Source organism: Neofelis nebulosa, chromosome 11 (assembly GCF_028018385.1).
Source record: "Neofelis nebulosa isolate mNeoNeb1 chromosome 11, mNeoNeb1.pri, whole genome shotgun sequence".
Lineage (NCBI taxonomy): Eukaryota > Metazoa > Chordata > Mammalia > Carnivora > Felidae > Neofelis > Neofelis nebulosa.
Window position 1 is genome coordinate 4,925,425 of NC_080792.1, and position 22,486 is coordinate 4,947,910.

General features: G+C 42.3%; 1 protein-coding gene across 5 annotated transcripts in view; it reads left to right on the top strand.

Moving 5' to 3' along the window:
• Positions 1 to 22,134, top strand: part of FBXO15 (F-box protein 15) — a 52,449-nt gene extending 30,315 nt beyond the window's left edge. For 4 of the 5 annotated variants that reach the window (XM_058691811.1, XM_058691814.1, XM_058691812.1 and 1 more), the window contains 2 exons: positions 19,026 to 19,150; positions 21,752 to 22,134. In XM_058691811.1, coding sequence (XP_058547794.1) covers positions 19,026 to 19,150; positions 21,752 to 22,018 — 392 coding nt within the window. In that variant the 3' untranslated portion in view covers positions 22,019 to 22,134. The remainder of the gene's footprint in view (positions 1 to 19,025; positions 19,151 to 21,751) is intronic. The other variant, XM_058691815.1, reaches the window with a different exon arrangement.
• The last annotated feature ends 352 nt before the right edge of the window (positions 22,135 to 22,486 follow it).

Below are 22,486 nucleotides of genomic sequence, written 5' to 3' on the forward strand. Positions count from 1 at the left end.
GATCTTTGTATCAAGCTAATTATTGCCAATTTGCAGAAGCTGAAGTAAAAGCGTTTTGCCCGGGACAGTGCGTTGTAACCTTTTTATCGGGATTGAGAGGGAAAGCAAGACCGAAGAAGCAAAGGGACAGGATTCTTCAAGTAGGCCGCTCCTGGCATCTGCCTTGTTGAATTGTTCTAAAAATGCATTTATTTTATTTTATTTTTTAAATTTATTTATTTATTTTTTTTTTAATTTTTTTTTTCAACGTTTTTTATTTATTTTTGGGACAGAGAGAGACAGAGCATGAACGGGGGAGGGGCAGAGAGAGAGGGAGACACAGAAGCGGAAACAGGCTCCAGGCTCCGAGCCATCAGCCCAGAGCCCGACGCGGGGCTCGAACTCACGGACCGCGAGATCGTGACCTGGCTGAAGTCGGACGCTTAACCGAGTGCGCCACCCAGGCGCCCCTAAAAATGCATTTAAAAACTAGTGTCTTATTATAGGATTTGAAAGTTCTGAATAGTAAAAGTTTATAAAGAAGCAAATCGAAATCGCCCAGGACAACTATCGTTTCTATTTTAGTCCATTTTCCAATATACAGCTACGTTTATATCTGTGGACCGCATTACGTGAGCAATGCCACAGTCTGCTCTTTCTCCTTACCGTCACATTGGGGGCATTTTCCCAGGGCACTAAACGGTTTTAGCAGGTTCATTCTTGAAAAGTTGTATGACCTCCCACTGTTTGGTTTTATCATGATGTATTGACCCAGTCTCCTAACGTTGGGCATTTAGGTCTCTGGCGTTCATGATTGTAGCACTATCGTGACGAGCGTTATTTTGAAGAATATTTGATGATTTGAGAACTGAAAGTGACATCCGACTGTTTTAAATTAACCTGTGCCTTTGAATGTTAGCTTGACTGTTTAAACAAGCTGTTGAATACAGCAGAGGGTGGTGGCTATTGTAGTGGCCGCTGGGTGGGCTGTGTGAAGGGAGCTACCTTGGTGCTGCGTGTGGCCATGGACGGTTATCACTGTCCTCTCTTGTAGGGGGCGGCCACGTCAGAACCGGCCTTCCAAGGCTCCTCGAGGCTCAGGGAGGTAATAACGGTCGCCTCCAGGATGCCTGGCCATATGCTGCTGTTGCTGCTGTTTGTATATTTCTCTTCTGATTGAATTTCTATGGGTCTGTTCAGTTTGATTGGTTCCGTAGTTTCTGTGACTTACAGGAGTTCCATTCATTGAAAATATTTTCTCCATTTTGTCTTTTGCCTTTTCATTGAGTGTATGTTGCTTTTGGATCTCTCAAAGGTTTTTGATTGTATGTAAACCCATGCTTCCTTTTGATTAACATGAAATGTATAAAGTCTATAGATTCCCAAGCCCTTCCCTCTAAGGACTCTCTCTCTGTTGAGAATCACCATACCCCTTCTTCTTGTATCCCCAGCAGGCAAGAAGATGTTTCAAGATTTACTTGTGTATTTTCCTTTTAAGTTTTTTTATTTATCTAAGTAATCTCTACCTCCAACATGCGGCTCAAACTCAGGACCCCGAGGTGAAGAGTCGCATGCTCTTCAGATGGAGCCAGCCAGGGGCCCCTCTTGTGTAGTTTGTTATGAAAGTATGTGTCCCTCCCCCCCAATACAAAATTTATTACTGATGATTTTTTATCTAGGTTTTCTTCATTACTTTAATCCATTTATTCTATTAGGTGTATTTAATAATCACTTGGCCAGATTTTTAAAATATCTCATTTGGATTTTGATGAGATTTTCAATAAATGTGTGTGTTAATTTGGAAGGCATCGATCTCTTCTAGTTAGGGTTTCAGACTCTCTTTCTCCTTAAGTCTCTGTCACTGCCCTTGGGAGGAGTGTTCTCTGTGTGGACCCTGCACGTTTCTCCACTCACTGATGCTTCCTTTTTGTGTTGCCCTAGTTAATTCTTTTAGGTTATGTTTCCATGATCTGTTAGATTCAGGCTCTTTCCTACAGTTTCTTCAATATGGTCTTCGTTAAAATACTGATTAAATAATACGTGTTCAGTCCTTACTCTGTAAGACACAGTAGAAAATGTTGAGGGGTTAAAAAGAAGGTATGGGTTTCAGAAACTTCTTTTTTTCTTCCAGAAGAGTGGGTTTCAGCTCTTCAGCAGCAGAACCTGAGAAAGCCCAGATAACCTGTCTTTAAAAGAGCTCTACTTTTAAAGTTTTAATAGTTTGTTTCAGATATTTTTCATATGTAGCATGTTAATCTCATTTTTATTGTTGTGATTCTAAAAATAAATGACTTGTTTTGTTCTCTGTGTTCCTTGATGCTAATTACTTTCTATGTTTCTAGGCCAGATTATTCTCTCTAAGCATTTATCATAACTGGAAGACATTAGAAATAGTACAGTCCTGTCTGGATGGCGATTACCTATGAAAATTAGAACATAATTCTTTACAGCATCTTCCTCATTGGTTGTTAGTACATTTTTCCTATTTTGTCCATCCGTTGATCCCTTATGAAAAATCAGCATTACAGATTACTGTTCACACAAGAGGAGAACCCAGATCTTTATATCTATTATGTCAGAGCTCATCAAGAGTAGGTGCCACTCTACCTGGAAGTGAGACAGGCCACATGGTTTGTGGGACCCAGTGCAAAATGAAGCCACCGGGCTCTTCCTTGGAAATGTAAAGATGTCACAATGGTGGCAGCAGAGCCCAGGGAGGGCCCTTCTCATCTTTTCTTGCTGTTCTGGATTGTGACTTCTGTTTGAGATTTGACCTCCGATTTTGATTTGTTCTTTCTCTCTGGCGATTTGAATTTTTAAAATCATTTAAAGGGAAGGTAATGAGGTCTTTGTTTATATTTTCATCTTCAAGGATATTGTTTAGATAATACATTGTGTTTTTTCCCCTAGATGTTTATTAAGGCAATTGTGAAAAGTAGAATCTCTTACTTAAAACAAGCTATTTGAGGAAGGGAAGTCTAATAAGAAACATAAGTAACGGGTTTTGTAGTTTTCCCGCTGGTATGAATTTAGTCGTTGGTAAAACTTAGATCTTCAGGATGTTGAGCTTAGAGTCACTTCTCAGATCACAAACATGTTACCATCCATGATTCCTGGGTTTTTTACAGACCTCTAGGGGTTTCTCCTGATTTCTTCTGGCTCTCTGTTCCCTTTCTGGCGTCATTTTTCGGGGCCTGGGTTTTACAGATGCAGTCAGACTACTTGGGGACCTTTTCCTTGTTGTCCTGTGGCCTCCCTGCCTCAATAGCTAAAGTATTTCTTCTCACCTTGACGTTGCTTTCCTGACTTGAAGGCTCCCCGGTTCCTTGGGGGAAAATCCCAAGTGCACGTCCGTTGGCGCTCTCAGACTCGACTTACCCCTTTTTGCTACTCAGACATCTTCTAATGAGCTCATAAGTCCCCTTTATATTTCATGTAAGACTCTTTAAGTATGATCACCGTCACCGTCCTGCTCTGTTCCTGGTTCTTGGGCTCACTACCTGCTGTGCTAAGAAAAATCGTCACCTTTGTGCTTCCTCCTGATCTTCCTCTCTCTTCTGCCGTCACATTGTCACTGTATTACGGTCTCTTTGTATTCTTGGGTTTTTTTTTTCCTGTTTCAGAGAAAAAGATGTCCCACTTCTTTCCAAAAAGTACATCCCAATTTCTCTTCCTAAATATATCTGCTCTTACCTGCTCTGGGCCCTGTGTTTAGCCTTTTGTCTCTTAGCATTATCTCAAATCTGTTTTCCCATCATCTTCTTCTTTTTCACTCATTAATATATTCATATTTTCTAACTCAAAAATTATTTTAAAAGAACCAAAACACTTCTGTACAAATAAAGCAAATTTTGGTTTCAAGCTATGGAAAACCTAACCTAAAACTGGCTTAGCAGAAAGGATTCATGTTGTTGAAAAACCCAAGGGGATGTTTTATTTCAGACAGTTTGATGCAAGGGCTTATTGCCTGTCAGGGGGACAGGATGTGTCTAGACAGCTTGTCTGTCCATCTTGGTCTGTCCATTCTCCATCTTCTTACTTCCCTACATTCTGAATTCTGCTTCCTCCTTTCCAGGCAGCTCTGGCTAGCTCGAGAGCTCACGTCCAAGTCTGAGGTTCTCCTCCTGAGCACTCCTCCCTAAGAGTCTCATCGCATCTTCTTGACTCTGGTCGAGTTCTGAACTCGCCCCTGACTCAGCCAGGTGCCAGGTGAATGGGATGCTCCATATCTGGGTCTGGCTGCTACCGTCGGAGGTACTGGGACTGAGCTGGGAGCGCGTCTCAGAGGAATATTAGAACATGCTTAGTGAGGGAAGCAGAACAGTTTCCGGAGAGCCCAAAACAAATATCCATGTACCTTCCCCTTAAACATGTGTGGAAGGACTACCCTAGAAAAAATAGTGTATTTCCAGATCAACTGGACTGATAGAAAATTGGTCCAATGGTATGGAAAGTAGAACCAGGTCTTGTGAAAACAGCGGTCTGAATCTTTATGCACGTCAATGGGAAAAGCTATTTTCAAACGTTATTGAATTAACGAGCAGGGAGCTTTTAAAGAGTCTGCGTGCACACTTTATCCTGTTTTTAATCAAGTTTCTTGTCACCAGTACCAGGGACAACACTCGCAGCAAATGTAGACTGTGAGGGTTCTTGCTGGCGTGAAAGAAATAGAGACTCTGTGGCTCAAAAGACTTAGGAGCTTTTACTAAACTCATCACACTCACCAACTCTGGACTCGGGAGGGAAGTGGTCCTACAGATTTGAAAGTTTTCCTCCTCTGTCACCTTCCAGCACAGCTCTTCTTCCTGTCACTCCTGCGGCCACTGCAGCCGGTGAAATGGAGGGGAAACTTCTGATCCTCAGCACGTTCAGAGGCCTCTCCTTTCATAGTCCGCTGATCTCTGTCTGCGTTCAGCTACGTGAAATTAGCTTAATCTCATGTGCATCAGGGGTTTGGAAAACAGAGGTATCTGGAAACAGCCGAGAAAAGAGAGAAGCTGGGTGTTTGCCATGAGCTTTGTGTTCCATACCTAACAAGGAAAAGGGGGAAATACCAAAGATTCTCTCACCCCAAGAGCATAGTGCCTATTCTATTTGATAGAGTCTAATGACATTTTTTTGGCGTTATTAATTATTCCTTTGTAGCGTTGGTGTCTGTGCAGCTTTCCATTGTTACTACTCGGTGGCAAATGTTTTTGAGATTGTAGGGTCTTCCTTCCTCTTTACCCGAGATTTATCTCCGCGCCCCGAGAGTTGCTCCCCAATGTCCAGATGTCTGGTCCATTTATTCATGTTACCACGTCGGCCTCTCAGATGGCGCTCTAGGGCCTGTCTTACTCGATTTCCGCTCATCCCGTTATGTGTTTAGCGAGCCTGTGTTGCTATTCTAGCTGTAGGCAGTTTTAATCCAATTTAACCCCCTTACCTCTTCTTCCTGTTTGCCATAGGAAGACCATGCAGTCAGACCAATTGGTCAGTCAGTCTCTCTTCCCAACATTCTTTACTCTCCCTGCCTTCTCTGTGTTCTATTTATGGGCCAAAAAATGAATTCTAATCATAGCTGAAAAATGAGAAATGTTATTAGTAGTGCCATTAATCGTGCCATAGGAGACATGACCTTTATTCCCAAAGACTGCAGGTTATTTTAGGAAACATCTAACTTGCAGAAACAATCCACTATAATTAAATCTTCAGGTATATGTGCAGCAGGGTTAGAAAAGGAAGAGATTAGTGTAGGCTGAAAGGTGCTATAACCCATAGAGGTGAATGGTGAAGTTTTGAGGGACTAAATCCCTCAAAGGAAGATCTGAGGACACAGATTTGGTTGGCATCCCCAGAGTTACCGCTTGGGCAGGCAAAGCATAGCTAGTTGCAATAAGCAGAGGAAGGTTGATAAAGCTGCTGATTGTTGACCTTTGTTGAGTGTGGTTTTTTGGTAACGTTTTATTTTGATGTAATTTCCAAGCTAGAAAAAATTACAAGAATACTACAGGAACTCCCTCATATACTTTTCTGATTTTTCTCACCATAGATTAGTAGTTTTCCTTGTTCTAGGACTTTATATCAGTGTGATCATACAGGATCTACTCTTTTGTATCCAGATTCCTTACTTCAGCAAAATGTCTTTGACTTTCATATACTATTGCAAATATAGATAGTCATTCTTATTTATTGATGAGTAGTATTCCATTGAGTGAACATGCCATACTTCATTACCTGTTTTCCCGTTGACGGACAGGTTTGGGTTGTTCCATGTTTTGGGCTATTTTGAATAAAGCTGTTACAGAATTCTTGTGAAAGTCTTTTTTTTTTTTCTTTTTTGTGGATGTAAATTAGTTATTATTTCTCGTGGCAAAATACCTAGGACTAGAATTGTTGGGTCTTAGGGAGGGTTTATGTATTTTTTTAATATGATTTTTTATTTTTAAAAACTTACATCCAAATTAGTTAGCATATAGTGCAACAATGATTTCAGGAGTAGATTCCTTAGTGCCCCTTCCCCATTTAGCCCATCTCCCCTCTCACAACCCCTCCAGTAACCCTCTGTTTGTTCTCCGTATTTATGAGTCTCTTCTGCTTTGTCCGCCTCCCTGTTTTTATATTATTTTTGTTTCCCTTCCCTTATGTTCATCTGTTTTGTCTCTTAAAGTCCTCATATGAGTGAAGTCATATGATTTTTGTCTTTCTCTGACTGATTTCACTTAGCATAATACCCTCCAGTTCCATTCATGTAGTTGCAAATGGCAAGATTTCATTCTTTTTGATTGCTGAGTAATACTCCATTGTATATATATACCACATCTTCTTTATCCATTCATCCATTGGTGGACATTTGGGCTCTTTCTATACTTTGGCTATTGTTGATAGTGCTGCTATAAACATGGGGGTACATGTGTCCCTTCAAAACAACACACCTGTATCTCTTGGATAAATGGCTACTAGTGCAATTGCTGGGTATCAGGGTAGTTCTTTTTTTAGTTTTTTGAAGAACCTCCATACTGTTTTCCAGAGTGGCTGCACCAGCTTGCATTCCCACCAACAATGCAAAAGAGATACTCTCTCTCTGCATCCTTGCCAACATCTGTTGTTGCCTGAGTTGTTAATGTGAGCCATTCTGACAGGTGTCAGGTGGTATCTCATTTGGTTTTGATTTGTATTTCCCTGATGATATGATGATGATGATGATGACGTTGAGCATTTTTTCATGTGTCAGTTGGCCATCTGGATGTCTTCTTTGGAGAAGTGTCTATTCATGTCTTTTGCCCATTTCTTCACTGGATTATTTGTTTTTTGGGTGTTGAGTTTGATAAGTTCTTTATAGATTTTGGATACTAACTCTTTATCTGATATGTCATTCGCAAATATCTTCTCCCATTCTGTTGGTTGCCTTTTAGTTTTGCTGATTGTTTCCTTCACTGTGAAGAAGCTTTTTATTTCGATGAGGTCCCAGTAGTTCATTTCTGCTTTTGTTTTCCTTGCCTCCAGAGATGTGTTGAGTAAAGTTGCTGCGGCCAAGATCAAAGAGGTTTTTGCCTGCTTTCTCCTCGAGGATTTTGATGGCTTCCTGTCTTACATTTAGGTCTTTCATCCATTTTGAGTTTATTTTTGTGTATGGTGTAACAAAGTGGTCCAGGTTCATTCTTCCGCATGTCGCTGACCAGTTTTCCCAGCACCACTTACTGAAGAGAATGTCTTTATTCCATTGGATATTCTTTCCTGCTTTGTCAAAGATTAGTTGGCCATACATTTGTGGGTCCGTTTCTGGGTTCTCTATTCTGTTCCCTTGATCTGAGTGTCTGTTTTTGTGCTAGTACCATACTGTCTTGATGGTTACAGCTTTGTAGTATAGCTTGAAGTCCAGGATTGTGATGCCTGCTGCTATGGTGTTCTTTTTCAAGATTGCTTTGGCTATTTTGGGTCTTTTCTGGTTGCATACAAATTTTAGGATTATTTGTTCTAGGTCTGTGAAGAATGCTGGTGTTATTTTGATAGGGATTGCATTGAATATGTAGATTGCTTTGGGTAGTATTGACATTTTAACAATATTTGTTCTTCCTATCCAGAAGCATGGAATCTTTTTCCATTTTTTTTTTTTTTGTGTCTTCTTCAGTTTCTTTCATAAGCTTTCTATAATTTTCAGCATATAGATTTTTCACCTCTTTGGTTAGATTTATTCCTAGGTATTTTATGGTTTTTTGTGCAACTGTAAATGGGATTGATTCCTTGATTTCTCTTTCTGTCGCTACATTGTTGGTGTGTAGGAATGCAACCGATTTCTGTGCATTGATTTTATATCTTGCAACTTTGCTGAATTCATGAATCAATTCCAGCAGTTTTTTGGTGGAATCTTTCGGGTTTTCTATATAGAGTATCATGTCATCTGCGAAGAGCGAAAGTTTGACCTCCTCCTGGCCGATTTGGATGCCTTTTATTTCTTTGTGTTGTCTGATTGCAGAGGCTAAGACTTCCAATACTATGTTGAATAACAGTGAGGAGAGTGGACATCCCTGTATTGTTCCTGACCTTAGGGGGAAAGCTCTCAGTTTTTCCCCATTGAGGATGATATTAGTGTTGGGTCATTCATATATGGCTTTTATGATCTTGAGGTATGCTCCTTCTATCCCTACTTTCTTGAGGGTTTTTATCAAGAAAGGATGCTGTATTTTGTCAAATGCTTTCTCTGCATCTATTGAGAGGATCATATGGTTCTTGTCCTTTCTTTATTGATGTGATGAATCACATTGATTGGTTTGCGGGTATTGAACCAGCCCTGCATCCTAGGTATAAATCCCACCTGGTTGTGGTGAATAATTTTTTTAATGTATTGTTGGAGCCATTTGGCTAATATCTTGTTGAGGATTTTTGCATCAGTGTTCATCAGGGAAATTGGTCTATAGTTCTCCTTTTTAGTGGGGTCTCTGTCTGGTTTTGGAACCAAGGTAATGCTGGCTTCATAGAAAGAGTTTGGAAGTTTTCCTTCCATTTCTACTTTTTGGAACACCTTCAAGAGAATAGGTGTTAACTCTTCCTTAAATGTTTGGTAGAATTCCCATGGAAAGCCATCTGGCCCTGGACTCTTGTTTTTTGGCAGATTTTTGATTACTAATTCGATTTCCTTACTGGTTTTGTGTCTGTTCAAATTTTCTATTTCTTCCTGTTTCAGTTTTGGTAGTGCATATGTTTCTAGGAATTTGTCCATTTCTTCCAGATTGCCCATTTTATTGGCATATAATTGCTCATAATATTCTTTTATTGTTTTTATTTCTGTTGTGTTGGTTGTCATCTCTCCTCTTACATTCTTGATTTTATTTATTTGGGTCCTTTCCTTTTGATCAGACTGGCTAGTGGTTTATCAATTTTGTTAATTCTTTCAAAGAACCAGCTTCTGGTTTCATTGATCTGTTTTTTTTTTTTTTTTTTTTTTTTTGGTTTCAATAGCATTAATTTCTGCTCTAATCTTTATTATTTCCTGTCTTCTGCTGGCTTTGGGTTGTATTTGCTGTTCTTTTTCCAGCTCCTTAAGCCGTAAGGTTAGGTTTTGTATCTGAGATCTTTCTTCCTTCTTTAGGAAGGCCTGGATTGCTATATACACTCCTCTTATGACCACCTTTGCTGCATCCCAGAGGTTTTGGGTTGTGGTGTCATTTTCATTGACTTCCATATACTTTTTAATTTCCTCTTTAACATCTTGGTTAGCCCATCCATTCTTTAGTAGGATGTTCTTCAGTCTCCAAGTATTTGTTACCTTTCCAAATTTTTTCTTGTGGTTGATTTCGAGTTTCATAGCATGGTCAGAAAATATGCATGGTATGATCTCAATCTTTTTGTACTTACTTAGGGCTGATTTTGTTTCCCAATATATGGTCTATTCTGGAGAATGTTCCATGTGCACTGGAGAAGAATGTATATTCTGCTGCTTTAGGATGAAATATTCTGAATATATCTGTTAAGTCCATCTGGTCCAGTGTGTCATTCAAAGCCATTGTTTCCTTGTTGATATTTTGAGTAAATGATCTGTCCATTGCTGTGAGTGGGGTGTTGAAGTCTCCTACTATTATGGTATTACTATCGATGAGTTTCTTTATGTTTGTGATTAATTGATTTATATATTTGGGTGCTCTCACATTTGACGCATAAATGTTTACAATTGTTAGGTCTTCTTGGTGGATAGACCCCTTGATTATGATATAGCATCCCTCTTCATCTCTTGAGACAGTCTTTATTTTAAAGTCTAGATTGTCTGGTATAAGTATGGCTATTTTGGCTCTTTTGTTGACCATTAGCATGATAGATGGTTCTCCATCCCCTTACTTTCAATCTGAAGGTGTCTTTAGGTCTAAAGTGGGTCTTGTAAACACCATATAGATGGATCTTGTTTTCTTATCCATTCTGTTACCCTATGTCTTTTGATTGGAGCATTGAGTCCATTGATGTTTAGAGTGAGTACTGAAAGATAGGAATTTATTGCCGTTATGATGCTTGTAGAGTTGGAGTTTCTGGTGGTGTTCTCTGGTCCTTTCTAATCTTTGTTGCTTTATTTATTTATTATTAATTAATTAATTTATGTTTTCATCTTTTCTCCCCTCAGAGAGTCCCCCTTAAAATTTCTTGCAGGGCTGGTTTAGTGGTCACAAACTCCTTTAATTTTTGTTTGCCTGGGAAACTTTTTATCTCTCTTTCTATTTTGAATGACGGCCTTGCTGGATAAAGAATTCTTGGCTGCATATTTTTCTGATTCAGCACACTGAATATATCCTGCCACTCCTTTCTGGTCTGCCACATTTCTTTGGATAGGTCTGCTGCTAACCTGATCTGTCTTCCCTTGTAGGTTAAGGACTTTTTTTCCCTTGATGCTTTCATGATTCTCTCCTTGCCTGAGTATTTTGTGAATTTGACTATGATATGCCTTGTTGATGGTCGGTTTTTGTAGAATCTAATGGGGGTCCTGTGTGCTTCCTGGATTTTGATGTCTGTGTCTTTCCCCAGGTTAGGAGAGTTTTCCACTATGATTTGCTCACCTAACCCTTCTACCCCTATTTCTCTCTCTTCCTCTTCTGGGACCCCTATGATTCTGATGTTATTCCCTTTTAATGAGTCACTGATTTCTCTAATTCTTAAATTGTGCTCTCTGCCTTAATCTCCCTCTTTTTTTCTGCTTCATCATTCTCTATAAGTTTGTCCTCCACATCGCTGATTCTCTGTTCTGCCTCCTCCATCCTTGCCACTGCGGCATCCATCCATGATTGCAGCTCATTTATAGCATTTTTAATTTCATTCTGGCTATTTTTTGCTTCTTTTATCTCTGCAGAAAGGGATTCTAATCTATTTTTGACTCCAGCTAGTATTCTTATTATTGTGACTCTAAATTCTGGTTCAGACATCTTGCTTATATCCTGTTGGTTAAATCCCTGGCTGTCGTTTCTTCGTGCTCTTTCTTTTGGGTTGAATTCCTTCGTTTTGTCATTTTGAAGGGAGAAAAGGAATTAATGAGGTAGAAAAATTAAAATAAAAAAATTAAAATAAAAAAATATTAGAATTAAAAAATTAAACACACACACACGCACACACACAAATTGAATAAATTATGCTAGATCCTAGGTGTGCTTTGGTCTGGGTGTTGAAAGTGGTTTGACAGATTAGAGAAAAAGGGGGGGGGAGAAGAAAAAAAAGGGAAGTTGAGAATTTGAAAAAATGAATACACTGAAGTAGACTAAAATGAGATGATGGAGGTAAAATAGAATTTGAAAAAATATACGCAGAAGTAAATATAGTAGAAAAAATTTAAAGAAAAATATTTTTATTAAAAATTAAAAATAAAAATGAATCTTTTCTATGTTCAAGAAATAGAAAAGAAATGAAAAAGAGAAAAAAGAACAAAAAAGGAAAGAAGGAAATCATTTGAAAATTTGAAGAAGTGAATACACTATAGTAGACTAAAATAAAATGATGAAAGTAAAATAGAATTTGAGAAAATTCACACGAAAGCAAAAAATATAGTAAAAAAGTTAATGAAAAATATTTTTAATAGAAATTGAAGGTAAAAATGAAGTTTTTCTCTTTCTGCATTCAAGAAAAAGAAAAATGAAAAAGAAAAAAAGAAAAAGAAAAAAGGAGATCGTTTGAAAATTTGAAAAGGTGAATACATGGAAGTAGACTAAAATAAAATGGCGGAAGTAAAATAGAATTTGAGAAAATTTACACAAAAGTAAAAAATATAGTAATAATTAAAGAAAATATTTTTAATAAAAATTGAAAATAAAAATGAATTTTTTCTTTTTCTGTATTCAAGAAAAAGAAGTGTAAAAGAGAAAAAAGGAAAGTAAGAAAACTGAATAGATGAACCTACTAACAGATTGAAGTAGGACTGAAATTGCTTCGTTTTCCCCTAGAGGTCGGTCCATGTAGCTCTTTATAGTCCGTAGATTAAGCCGGCGGTGAGGTTTGTGTTCTTGAAGAGCGAAGTTGGCCCAGTTGGGCGGGGCTCGGTGTAACGGCTCCGCTCTCCCCTAGATGGCGCTGCCAGCCTCCTGGGGTGGATTCTTGCCGCGCTCGTAGGTGCCCGTGCGTGCGCATGCGTGGGAGCGGTGAAAAATGGCGCCGGCCAGCCACCCAGTCCGTTCTCCGGATCAGCAGTCGTGCACCGGTCCTCCGTCTTCAGCTCTCATCCACTCCCCGCTTTTCCACTCTCCGTGACCAGGCCCCAGGCAGTACCTCTCTCCTGAGGTTTGTCTCAGGTGCGGCTGTTTTCCCCGGCCCCTTGCTTCCCAAGGACCGTGGCTTTGACCCGTTCCGCCCCTCTGCGGGAGGGTCTCTTCCGAGCAGTGGCCGAATGGGCAATGGCCGAATGTCGGCTGCACCCAGGAACGCCCGCTGGACCCTGCTGCTGCCGGTGCCCCGAGACTGCGGTCAGGTGCCAGCCCGCCCCAGAAAAAAGTTCATGAGACGGTGTAGCAGCAGCGTTTCAGGGATTGTGGAAAATCACAACACACGCCTGGCACCGGGCTTCACCCTCAACGACCTTGTTCCAGCACCAGTGAACGTGGCCATCTTCTGGGGTCTGCCGGGTCCAGGTGGCTTCAACAGTCTCTACCAAATGTCCTTCCAGCAGTGGAACCGCTTTTCCCCGTGTGGCCCGAAAACCTCCCGGACCCCACTCTGTTCCTGGGGATTCGCCCTTCCCACCAGAGCACCGCCAGGTAGGGAGCTGCGGAGTTGCAGCCTTTGCGCTCCCCTTGTTTACAGTCTTAACGGAATTGAAACCCTCTCCTTTCTCCTTTCTCCCTTTTTAGTTTAGTCCCTGCAGCTGTTTCCAATTTTCCACTTTCTCTCCAGCTGCCTTTGGGGAGGGGTGCTTTGCCCGTATGCTCCCCTCCCCCTCCCATCTCTCTCCTCTCTCCGCTTGCAAAAGCACCTCCCTTCCTGCGCCTTCTTGCTCCCCAAGTTCACTTCTCTGCACCGCATACCTGCTGAATTCTGTGGTTCAGGTTGTGTAGATTGTTGTGTTAGTCCTCCAGTCAGTTTTCTAGGTGTGAAGGATGGTTTAGTGTTGGTCTGGCTCTATTTCATGGACGCGAGACACACAGAAAATTTCCTTGTTGTTCTGTCATCTTGGCTCCCCCTCTCCAGGGAGAGTTTATGTATTAAAAATTGCCAGACATTTTTCTATGTATAAGAAAATTTTATGTATGAGAAATTACCAAATATTTTTTTACAGTGTTGGTACCATTTTATACCCCCTCCCCCCCAGCAGCATACAGTATGGTTATATGGTTGTTCCATATCCCACCAACATTTGATGTTATTAGTCTTTTAAATTTTAGTCATTCCAGCCTGTGGGAGTAGGATCAGGACTTCGTGGCTTTGATTTGCGTCTCCCTGATGGCCAGTAGTGGTGAGCACCTTTTCGTGTGCCTCTTGGCCATTTTCATATCTTTTTTTTTTTTTTTTTTAATTTTTTTTTCAACGTTTTTTATTTATTTTTGGGACAGAGAGAGACAGAGCATGAACGGGGGAGGGGCAGAGAGAGAGGGAGACACAGAATCGGAAACAGGCTCCAGGCTCCGAGCTGTCAGCCCAGAGCCCGACGCGGGGCTCGAACTCACGGACCGCGAGATCGTGACCTGGCTGAAGTCGGACGCTTAACCGACTGCGCCACCCAGGCGCCCCATTTTCATATCTTTTTGAAGTGTGTGTGAATCCTTTTGCCTTTTTAAAAACAGTTAACTCTTTATTTGTGAATTACATGGCTTTTTTGTGTTTTCTGAATGCCAGTCCCTTGGCGGATAAATGTTCTGCAAGTATCTTTTCACAGTCTGTGGCTTGCTTACTCATTGTCTTCAAGGTATCTTAAAAATTGTGTTCATTAAGGTATAATTGACATATTACATGACTTTCTGGTGTACAGTATAATGATTGGATATTCACACAGTCTGAAATGATTACTACCATAAGTCTAGTTACCATCTGTCACCATATAGAAAATTGTAGGATTTCCTCTTCTGGCAGCTTTCAAGTATTCTCTACCAATATTTGACTATAGTCCCCGTGCTGTACTCACTTATTTTATAACCATTAAGTTTGTGTCTCTTCACCTGCTTCACTCATTTCATCCACTCTTCCCCTCTGGCAGCAATCATTCTGTTCTCTGTATTTATTTCTTTTGTTTTTCAGATTACACATGTAAGTGAAATCCACATATTTGTCTTTCTGTGTCTGGCTTGTGTCACTTAGCATAATGTTCTTTGGGTCCATCCATGTCATTGCAAATAAAGGATTTCCTTCTTTTTTATGGCCGAATATTCCATTTCGTGTGTGTGTGTGTGTGTGTGTGTGTGTGTGTATTACATATTTTTATCCATTCGTCTGTTGATGGACACTTAGGTTGTTTTCATGCCTAGGCTGTTATAAATCATGCCTTAGTGAATAATGCAATGCTAAGATTTGTTTTTTGAGCTAGTGATTATATTTCCTTTGGACAAATATCCAGAAGTGGAATTTCTAGATTACATAGTAATTTTTTAAAAACAATTTTGAGGAACATCTATACTGTTTTCCATGGTGGAGAGGATGAATTAATGTAGCTAATTACCACCAACAGTGCACGAGGGTTCTCCTTTCTCCACATCCTCACCAGTACTTGTTATTTCCTGTTTTTTTTGTTTTTTTTTTAATAATTGCCATTCTGACAGGTGTGAGGAGATACCTCATAGTGGTTTTGATTTGATTCTCTGGTGATGAGTGATGTCGAGCATCTTTCCATGTGTCTGTTGGACATCTGGATGTCTTCTTTGGGAAAATGTCTACCCAGATTCTCTGCCCATTTTTAAATTGGATTTTCTTTTGACATTGAGTTTTAGGAGTTCTTTATGTATTTTGCATGTTAACCCCTTGTTGCCCATATTATTTGCAGATATTTTCTTCCATTCGGTAGGTTGTCTTTTCACTTTGTTGATGGTTTCCTATGCTGTGCGGAAGCTTTTTAGTTCGATGGAGTCCCATTTGTTTATTTTTGCTTTTGTTGCCTTTGCTTTTGGAGTCAGATCCCAAAATGTATCACCAAGACCTATGTCAAGGAGCTTATTATTATTTTTTTTCTAGGAGTTTTATGGTTTCTGGTATGGTTTCTTACACTCAAGTCTGAATCCATTTTGAGTTGATTTTGTATATGGTGTAAGATAAGGGATCCAGTTTTATTTTTTTATTTTTTGCATGTGGCTATCCAGTTTTCCCAACTCCATTCATTGAAGAGACCATCCTTTCCCCATTGTATGTTCTTAACTCTTAATGATATGCTTTAATGACCAGAAGTTTCACATTTGGATGAAATCTAATTTATCAGGTTTTTAAAATTTTGTCTTTTTTTTTTTTTTTTTTTTTTGGTCTTAAAAACTTTTTCTACCCCAGGTTATAGAGGTATGCTTTCTTTCTTCAAGTTGTATTATGGTTTTAACTTTTATATTTAGGTCTGTTATCCAACCCTAATTAATTTTTGTGTAAAGTATAAGGTAAGGGATGAGGTTCATTCTGTTTTTCCATATTGATAAGAAGTTATTTGCACCATTTGTGAAAAGATTTTCTCATAAATTATCTCGATGTCTTTGTCAGAGGTCAACTTCCAGTAAGAGTATTGGTCTATTTTTGGACCCATCTGTTCTGTTCTTGTGTGTCTTCATTGCTGTACATCTATAGTAAGTCTAGAAGTCAACTTTTTTTTTCTTCTTAAGATTTTGTGGCTATTTTAGGTCCTTAGTATTTCCATGTGAATTTTAGAAGCAGCTTGTTAATTTTTATTATTTATTTTTCTATGTTTAATATTTATAAATTATTACCTAAAATGTCTCCTGGGTTTATGATTAGGATTGCATTGAATCTGTAGATCATTTGGGTAAATGGATGTCTCAATAATTATTGAATCTTGCAATCCACGTACATGGTACACATCTTTTGTCTCCTCTGCTGTAGGCTTGACTCTTTAGATAGAGTATTGTTGATATAGTGCATCTAAGGTGCTTAGCACATTTAGCCTGGGAAATATAATAATCTACCCTTTAATGTTAATATATATTATTAGTTACATTAGTGTTCACAAAGCCTTATAAAGTACCTTCTGTGTGTGTTCTTATTTTACTCAGCTTAGACCTTGACCATGGCTGCACAGCTAGTAAATGGCTGGGCAGGGTTTGGAATGAGGCCTTTATGACTCTAAAAGCCATGCCTGTAACTGAATGTCACTGGAAGCCAAGGGCAGTGAGCCTCGAATTTAATTTGTCTGCATTTTGGGGATGGTCTTATGTTTTGGTAGGTTAAAGTTGGAATTTCCAACAACAGAATTTATTCTGAATGATTTAAGCAACACAGGAACTCGCTAAGGGTACATTATCTCACAGAGAAGGAACCCGGGCCACTTATGGCCTCGTTATAGGAAGGTTGGGGAGGGGAGGAGATACGTGAGCACTGGACTCCCAGCTGGAGGGATTACCACAAATTTGGAGGAGGAGCCATAAGTGATTCCCCAGCATATGTTGTCTGCTAATTTATAGGTTTTTCTCTACTGGCAGTAATACGAAAGCAAGATTTCATGAGAATTTAAATCTATATTGTAAATTCTCAGCTAGTGTTTAAGCAAATAGGTGATTATGTTTCCCCCTTTTGTATATGTGTTAATGTGTTATAAGAAAGACTCTAGACACATAACAGCGTTTGAGTCATGTTTCTGCATTTATGACTGACATGACCTTGCGCGAGGTACTGTTAACCTGTGTGTAGTTCTCTCACCTGTGAATTCAAAACATACAATGCCTCATTCATAGTAGTATCTTAAGATGTCTTGAGATACCGTGCATAAAGCGCTTAACATAATGCTTGATGTACACTAAGTACTCAAAAATATTACCTATTTTATAGATACACGTTTTCACATACGTTCTGTGTGCGGATTGTTTAACTGTGGGGAGGGCCTCACCTTTTTCTCCTATAGATACAGGCACTTACAGAGTGTGTAGAAAGAGCCCTGACCTTTCAAGATACGGCAAATGTTAAAGTTGTTCTAAAGTGGGAGAATATTTGGTAATAAAATACCAGCAGCCCTTGCTTCCGCAGAGATTTCATGTTTATTAGCTTAGACAATTGCCACTGAGCTGTTATGGGCTGCTGTACTTCGGGGTGCATTTTCTGCAGTGTCCTGAGGACAAGCCACATGGAAAATGAACTCGCGGTTTTCTGTATGGCGTCGTCTGGCTGCCAGGACACATGCCAGCTGGTCGGAGGTCTCTCTCGATTTTGCACATGGCTGTGCAGTAATACAGAGCAGAGCAGAGCCGCATCTGGTCCATTCCGAATGTCATTACTGCATCTCCTCTGAGGCCCCGCTTCTCGCAGCCCCCCCCCCCCCCCCGCTTGCATGGAGCCCTGCTGAGGTGACAGCAGAGCGTTGCCTGGGAAGGGTCAGTGTCCTGTGGCATACACTCCTGCACCTGGGGAGAAGGTTGGGGGGGGGGGGGACACCGCACGGTTCTTGCTAGTCGCTCAGTGGAGGAGGGGACTGGGGGGGGGCTGTGGGGTGCCTCTGTCCTTGCTGCAGAAGGGCTCCTGGCGCCCTGCTGCAGGACTGGGAGCTCTGCTCCGAGGGGATGTGTCGCCCAGGGGGCCGCTGGCGAAACAGCGCTCAAGCTCCACTCGGTGACCACATGGTCCAGGATGTCTAGGGCAGCGCTTGGGCTCCGCAGACAGCTTCCGTGGGCTTCCTTCTGTCCCCCGCAGTCACCCACCTTGGGCCAAGGAGCGTCCGCTCCCCTCTGTTCTTCCGTCTGCTCTGTCCCAGGACTCACCTCTTACCCCGTGCAGGTGTCTCTCAGAAAGCTTGTGGCCTGTGAAGAAGCGGCACATTCAGCAGTCACTTTCCGGGTGCGGGCAGTGACGTGCCAAGCTGCTTGTCACGGGACACCCAGTGGTACCGGGAGTCCTGAGCACAGAGCACAGGGCCTGGGAGAGTGGGACATGGCAGCGGGATCGTGCGGGGCTCTTGACCGTGACCAGGCTGCTCTTAGCGCCTCGCTGGTCACAGGGGGCTGGGTGTCTGCCCTCCAGCTGCTGTGTGTGCAAGGATGCTCACCCACCAGGAAGCGTGTGCGCGCGGCTCTGAATCTCGTCCGTGGGCCCCAGCTCTCAAAACTCCTCAGTCCGGCCCATTGCCCTCCTTGACCCCCCACGTTCAGTGTCCTTTCTGGACCACTTTGGCATCTGCTATCCTAAGCTGCACAGTTCTCCTTTACCGTTTTTAGCACCGTGGGTGTAATCAAATCAGAAGGACCCCTGCCTCCTTAGCAATCTCCCTCTTGGTGACAGGTGGACATCCAGGTGCACCCCAGGTGTCTCCCTGACTCACCTTTCAGATCATGTCTCCAGCGTACGGGCCACTGGCCTCAGGCCACATGCCCGAACCTGGGCTTCAGCCCCATGAGGCCTTCTTTATGAAGCAGTCTGCCTGAAGAGTCCTGACTTGTCCTGCATGGGCATGTCGTAATTGTAAAACTCTTAAATCTTTTCAGGGTACATTGAAGATGGATATGTGAAGATTGTTGTTATAAGTTTTAAAAATAACACAGAACACCTACCTCTTATTGGAAAAGTTGGCCTCTCTTGGAGAACTGATATTTTTGATGGCTGTATAAAGGTAATTTGTTGTTTAATTTTCTTAATGTAACCTGGTTTCTGTATGATAAAAGAAGTCTGTTGATGTAAATCTATGATCCTGCTTTTGAAGTCCTACTTTGTTCTAATGTCTGAAGATATGTGCACTTTCTCTTGGGCACCGACAGTCGATGCATTCAACAGGTGCCTGTTGAGCGCCTTCTGTTTTTCGTTGAGTGTGGGGAGGGGGGCAAGCTTGCAGCACGTTCTTGCACCCTTGCCCCCCTGAAGCCCCTCTGTCTGTCTGTCTTGCGGAAAAAGAGTGGTGCTCTCGGTCGGACCAGGCAAGTAGCATTTATTCAACATCTTAAATGCTCATACACCACGTTAAAAGTCAGGATACAGATACTTCCGTGAATACCCTTCCTTGAACAGTGACATTAATTGGTGTCTCATCAGAAGTTAGCCACATGGACGGGAGAGTTTATTTAGTGGTTGGGGGTTGGCAGGGATGGAGGGAGTTGGCAGGAGGAGGAGGAGGTGGAGGAGCGTGAGAGCCCTTGTAACTTAGTTTTGTTCTCTTCTGTGATCTTGTGCCCATGGCCGCCCCTGGTTCTCCCTGTTCGCCATCTTTATTTTGTGGGATGAATAGCATTCTCATATTCCAGGTGAGCCAGTGGGATCTGTCTCCAGTAACATGGCTTTTTTCTGCCGTACAAGTTAGAACAATTATTGATGATGACTGAGACCAAGCATTCAGAGCAGTTAATTATCAGGTGTGCCTGGTGGCTCAGTGGGTTAAGCTTCTGACTTCGGCTCAGGTCATGGTCTCACGGTGGTGAGTTCGAGCTCTGCGCCGGGCTCTGTGCTGACCGCTCAGAGCCTGGAACCTGCTTCAGATACTGTGTCTCCCTCTCTCTCTGCCCTTCCCCCGTTCACACTCTATTTCTTTGTCTGTCTCTCTGTCTCTCTGTCTCTCTCTCTCTCTCTCTCTCTCTCTCTCTCTCTCTCTCTCTATATATATATATATATATATATATATATATATATATATTTATTTATTTATTTTGAGAGAGAAAGAGAGCATGAGCATGTGAGAGGCAGAGAGAGAGGGAGAAAGAGAATCCCAACAGGCTCCGGCTGACAGCCCCATGTGGGGCTTGATCCCGTGAACCCTGGGATCGTGACCTGAGCTGAAATCAAGAGTCAGACGCTCAACCCACTGAGCCACCCAGGCGCCCCTCTTTTTCTTTGTTAGAGTCAGATTATGATCTCAAATACATTTTAGAGACGCCTGCAGTGGCTGATGTCAGTCCTGAGTCCCCACACGACAGCTGCTCGGTAACTGGCCGCCATACTGTTTTACAGACCGTTCTGACAGCCAGGGTGGGAGCCCTGCTTCAGTCTTCGGTCTGATTCAGTGACGCTCGGAACGAAACCTGTCCCGCTCTGCCTTCTCTCTGTTCCTCTCAGACGTGCCGGCTGATGGGGTGTCCTTTGCTAAGGCTTTTCTTCTGTCTGTTCCTTTACTTTAGCCTTTCATTGCCTTGGCGTTTTTAATGTTTATCTGAACCTCACTTCTAAATCCATTTTAATTCAAGCTAGAGATTTGAGTATAACCGTGGTTGATGGGTGCGTCACAGGCTCATGTGTGGTGATGGCTGTGCCCCCCTCCCTGCCTCCCACAAGATGCGTTGGCTGGCCAGTTTGCTGACCGTGCTGCAGTGGCCTGGGTGATTGAGGGGGTCGGGCACCTTGGGAGAACCCGACACCCCACGTCTGACCTCAGTCTTTGACGCTGCAGAGTTCTTCGGCAAAGGGGGTGCAGGTGGGGAGAACGGACTTGCCCTGCAGGGAAGGTGGGTTCTGCCTACTGCTTGGATGTGTACATTCTAGAAATTCATGTTGAGAGAGACAGATTTGGGAAAGGGTAATTGGAAACAGTTCTCTTGAGGAGAAAGGCAGAAGGTAGGTAGAGGAAGATTTGAGGGAGGTTATGAAACACTTCCCCCCTCCCCTCCCCCTCCCCAGGAGAGAAGTGATTTGTTATGGAGAAGGAACCAAATGGGAAAGGAGCTGCTTCCTGGGACTGGATGGGGAGTCAAGTGCAGAGGAGAGGAGGAGGGGGCCTCTGTGTCTGTGAAGCGGGGTTTGGGTCTCATCCGCTGAGTCTGGGAAGGGGAGGACCGGTGGAGGCTGTCTGTCCATCTTGAACTTCCCCCGTGTGACTCGGCTGCCTGCAGGGAGTGAACTGGTGCCAGACGAGGGAAGGAGTAGCAGGGGGGGCGTGTAAGGACCACCAACATCCCCGTGCTGCGTCACCGCTCCCACCCCCATTTATTCCTCTGTTGTGCATCGGACACGCATGGTGGGGGTGATGAGGGCGAGCTGGCCCGCCGCCCTCGTGACCCCGTCCCCTGGTGCCCCTCACCCCACCCGCTGCTCGTCCTTCACGCTCTCGGTGTGCACTCTGCCTCCGCCTGCCTGCCGTTCTGTTCCCTTTTCTCGTCTCCCTCCCCTCCCACTCCATCCTTCACGACATGGCTTCATTTGTCCCTGCAGGCACATATCAATCAGACCCGGAAAGCAGGTCTAATTGGCCGTTTTTCCCTTACACTTATGAATGTTTGTGTTTATTTTGTAGAGTTGTTCTATAATGGACATAACTCTTTTGGATGAATATGGGAAACCGTTTTGGTGTTTCAGTTCTCCGGTTTGCATGAGGGCTTTGGGGCCCTCTGACGGTCCCAGCTTCTTGGGACAGACTTCCTGTGTTGACTATGTGGACTCGGAAGGAAAAGTGCACGTGGAGCTGGTGTGGATCAAAGAGACAGAAGAGTACTTCATCGTCAGCCTGGTCCTGTACCTGAGGGTAGCGAAAATAAACCACTGGTTTGGGACGGCATACTGAGTGCTGGCAGCGGTGGCGGACCAGTGTCGCTGTTCGTTTATCTTGGACTAATCGTTCTGTTCTTGGTGTTGGGAGTTAAAATAAAGTAGTAGTCTGTTTGATGCCTTTTTCTTTCACATTAGAAGTTGTGATTCCTGGGTCATTTTCAAGCTAATGTGTAGAGGACCAAGTTAAAATTGAAAAACGTCCCAATGAAAATTCATACAAAATAAGAAACAAGATATCTGCTTCTCTTCTGCCATACAACTTAAAAAGCAAGGAATTCTTCTGACGCATATGATTGTGTGATCACTGTATGTGTAGATCTGTGTGATCACTGTGCATGTATATGTGTGTGTGATCACTCTATGTGCATGTGTGATCACTGTGCATATGTGTGATTACTGTGTATGCACGTGTGTGATCACTGCACGTGTGTATGTGTATGTTTGATCACTCTGTGCATGTGTATATGTGTAAGTGTGTGAT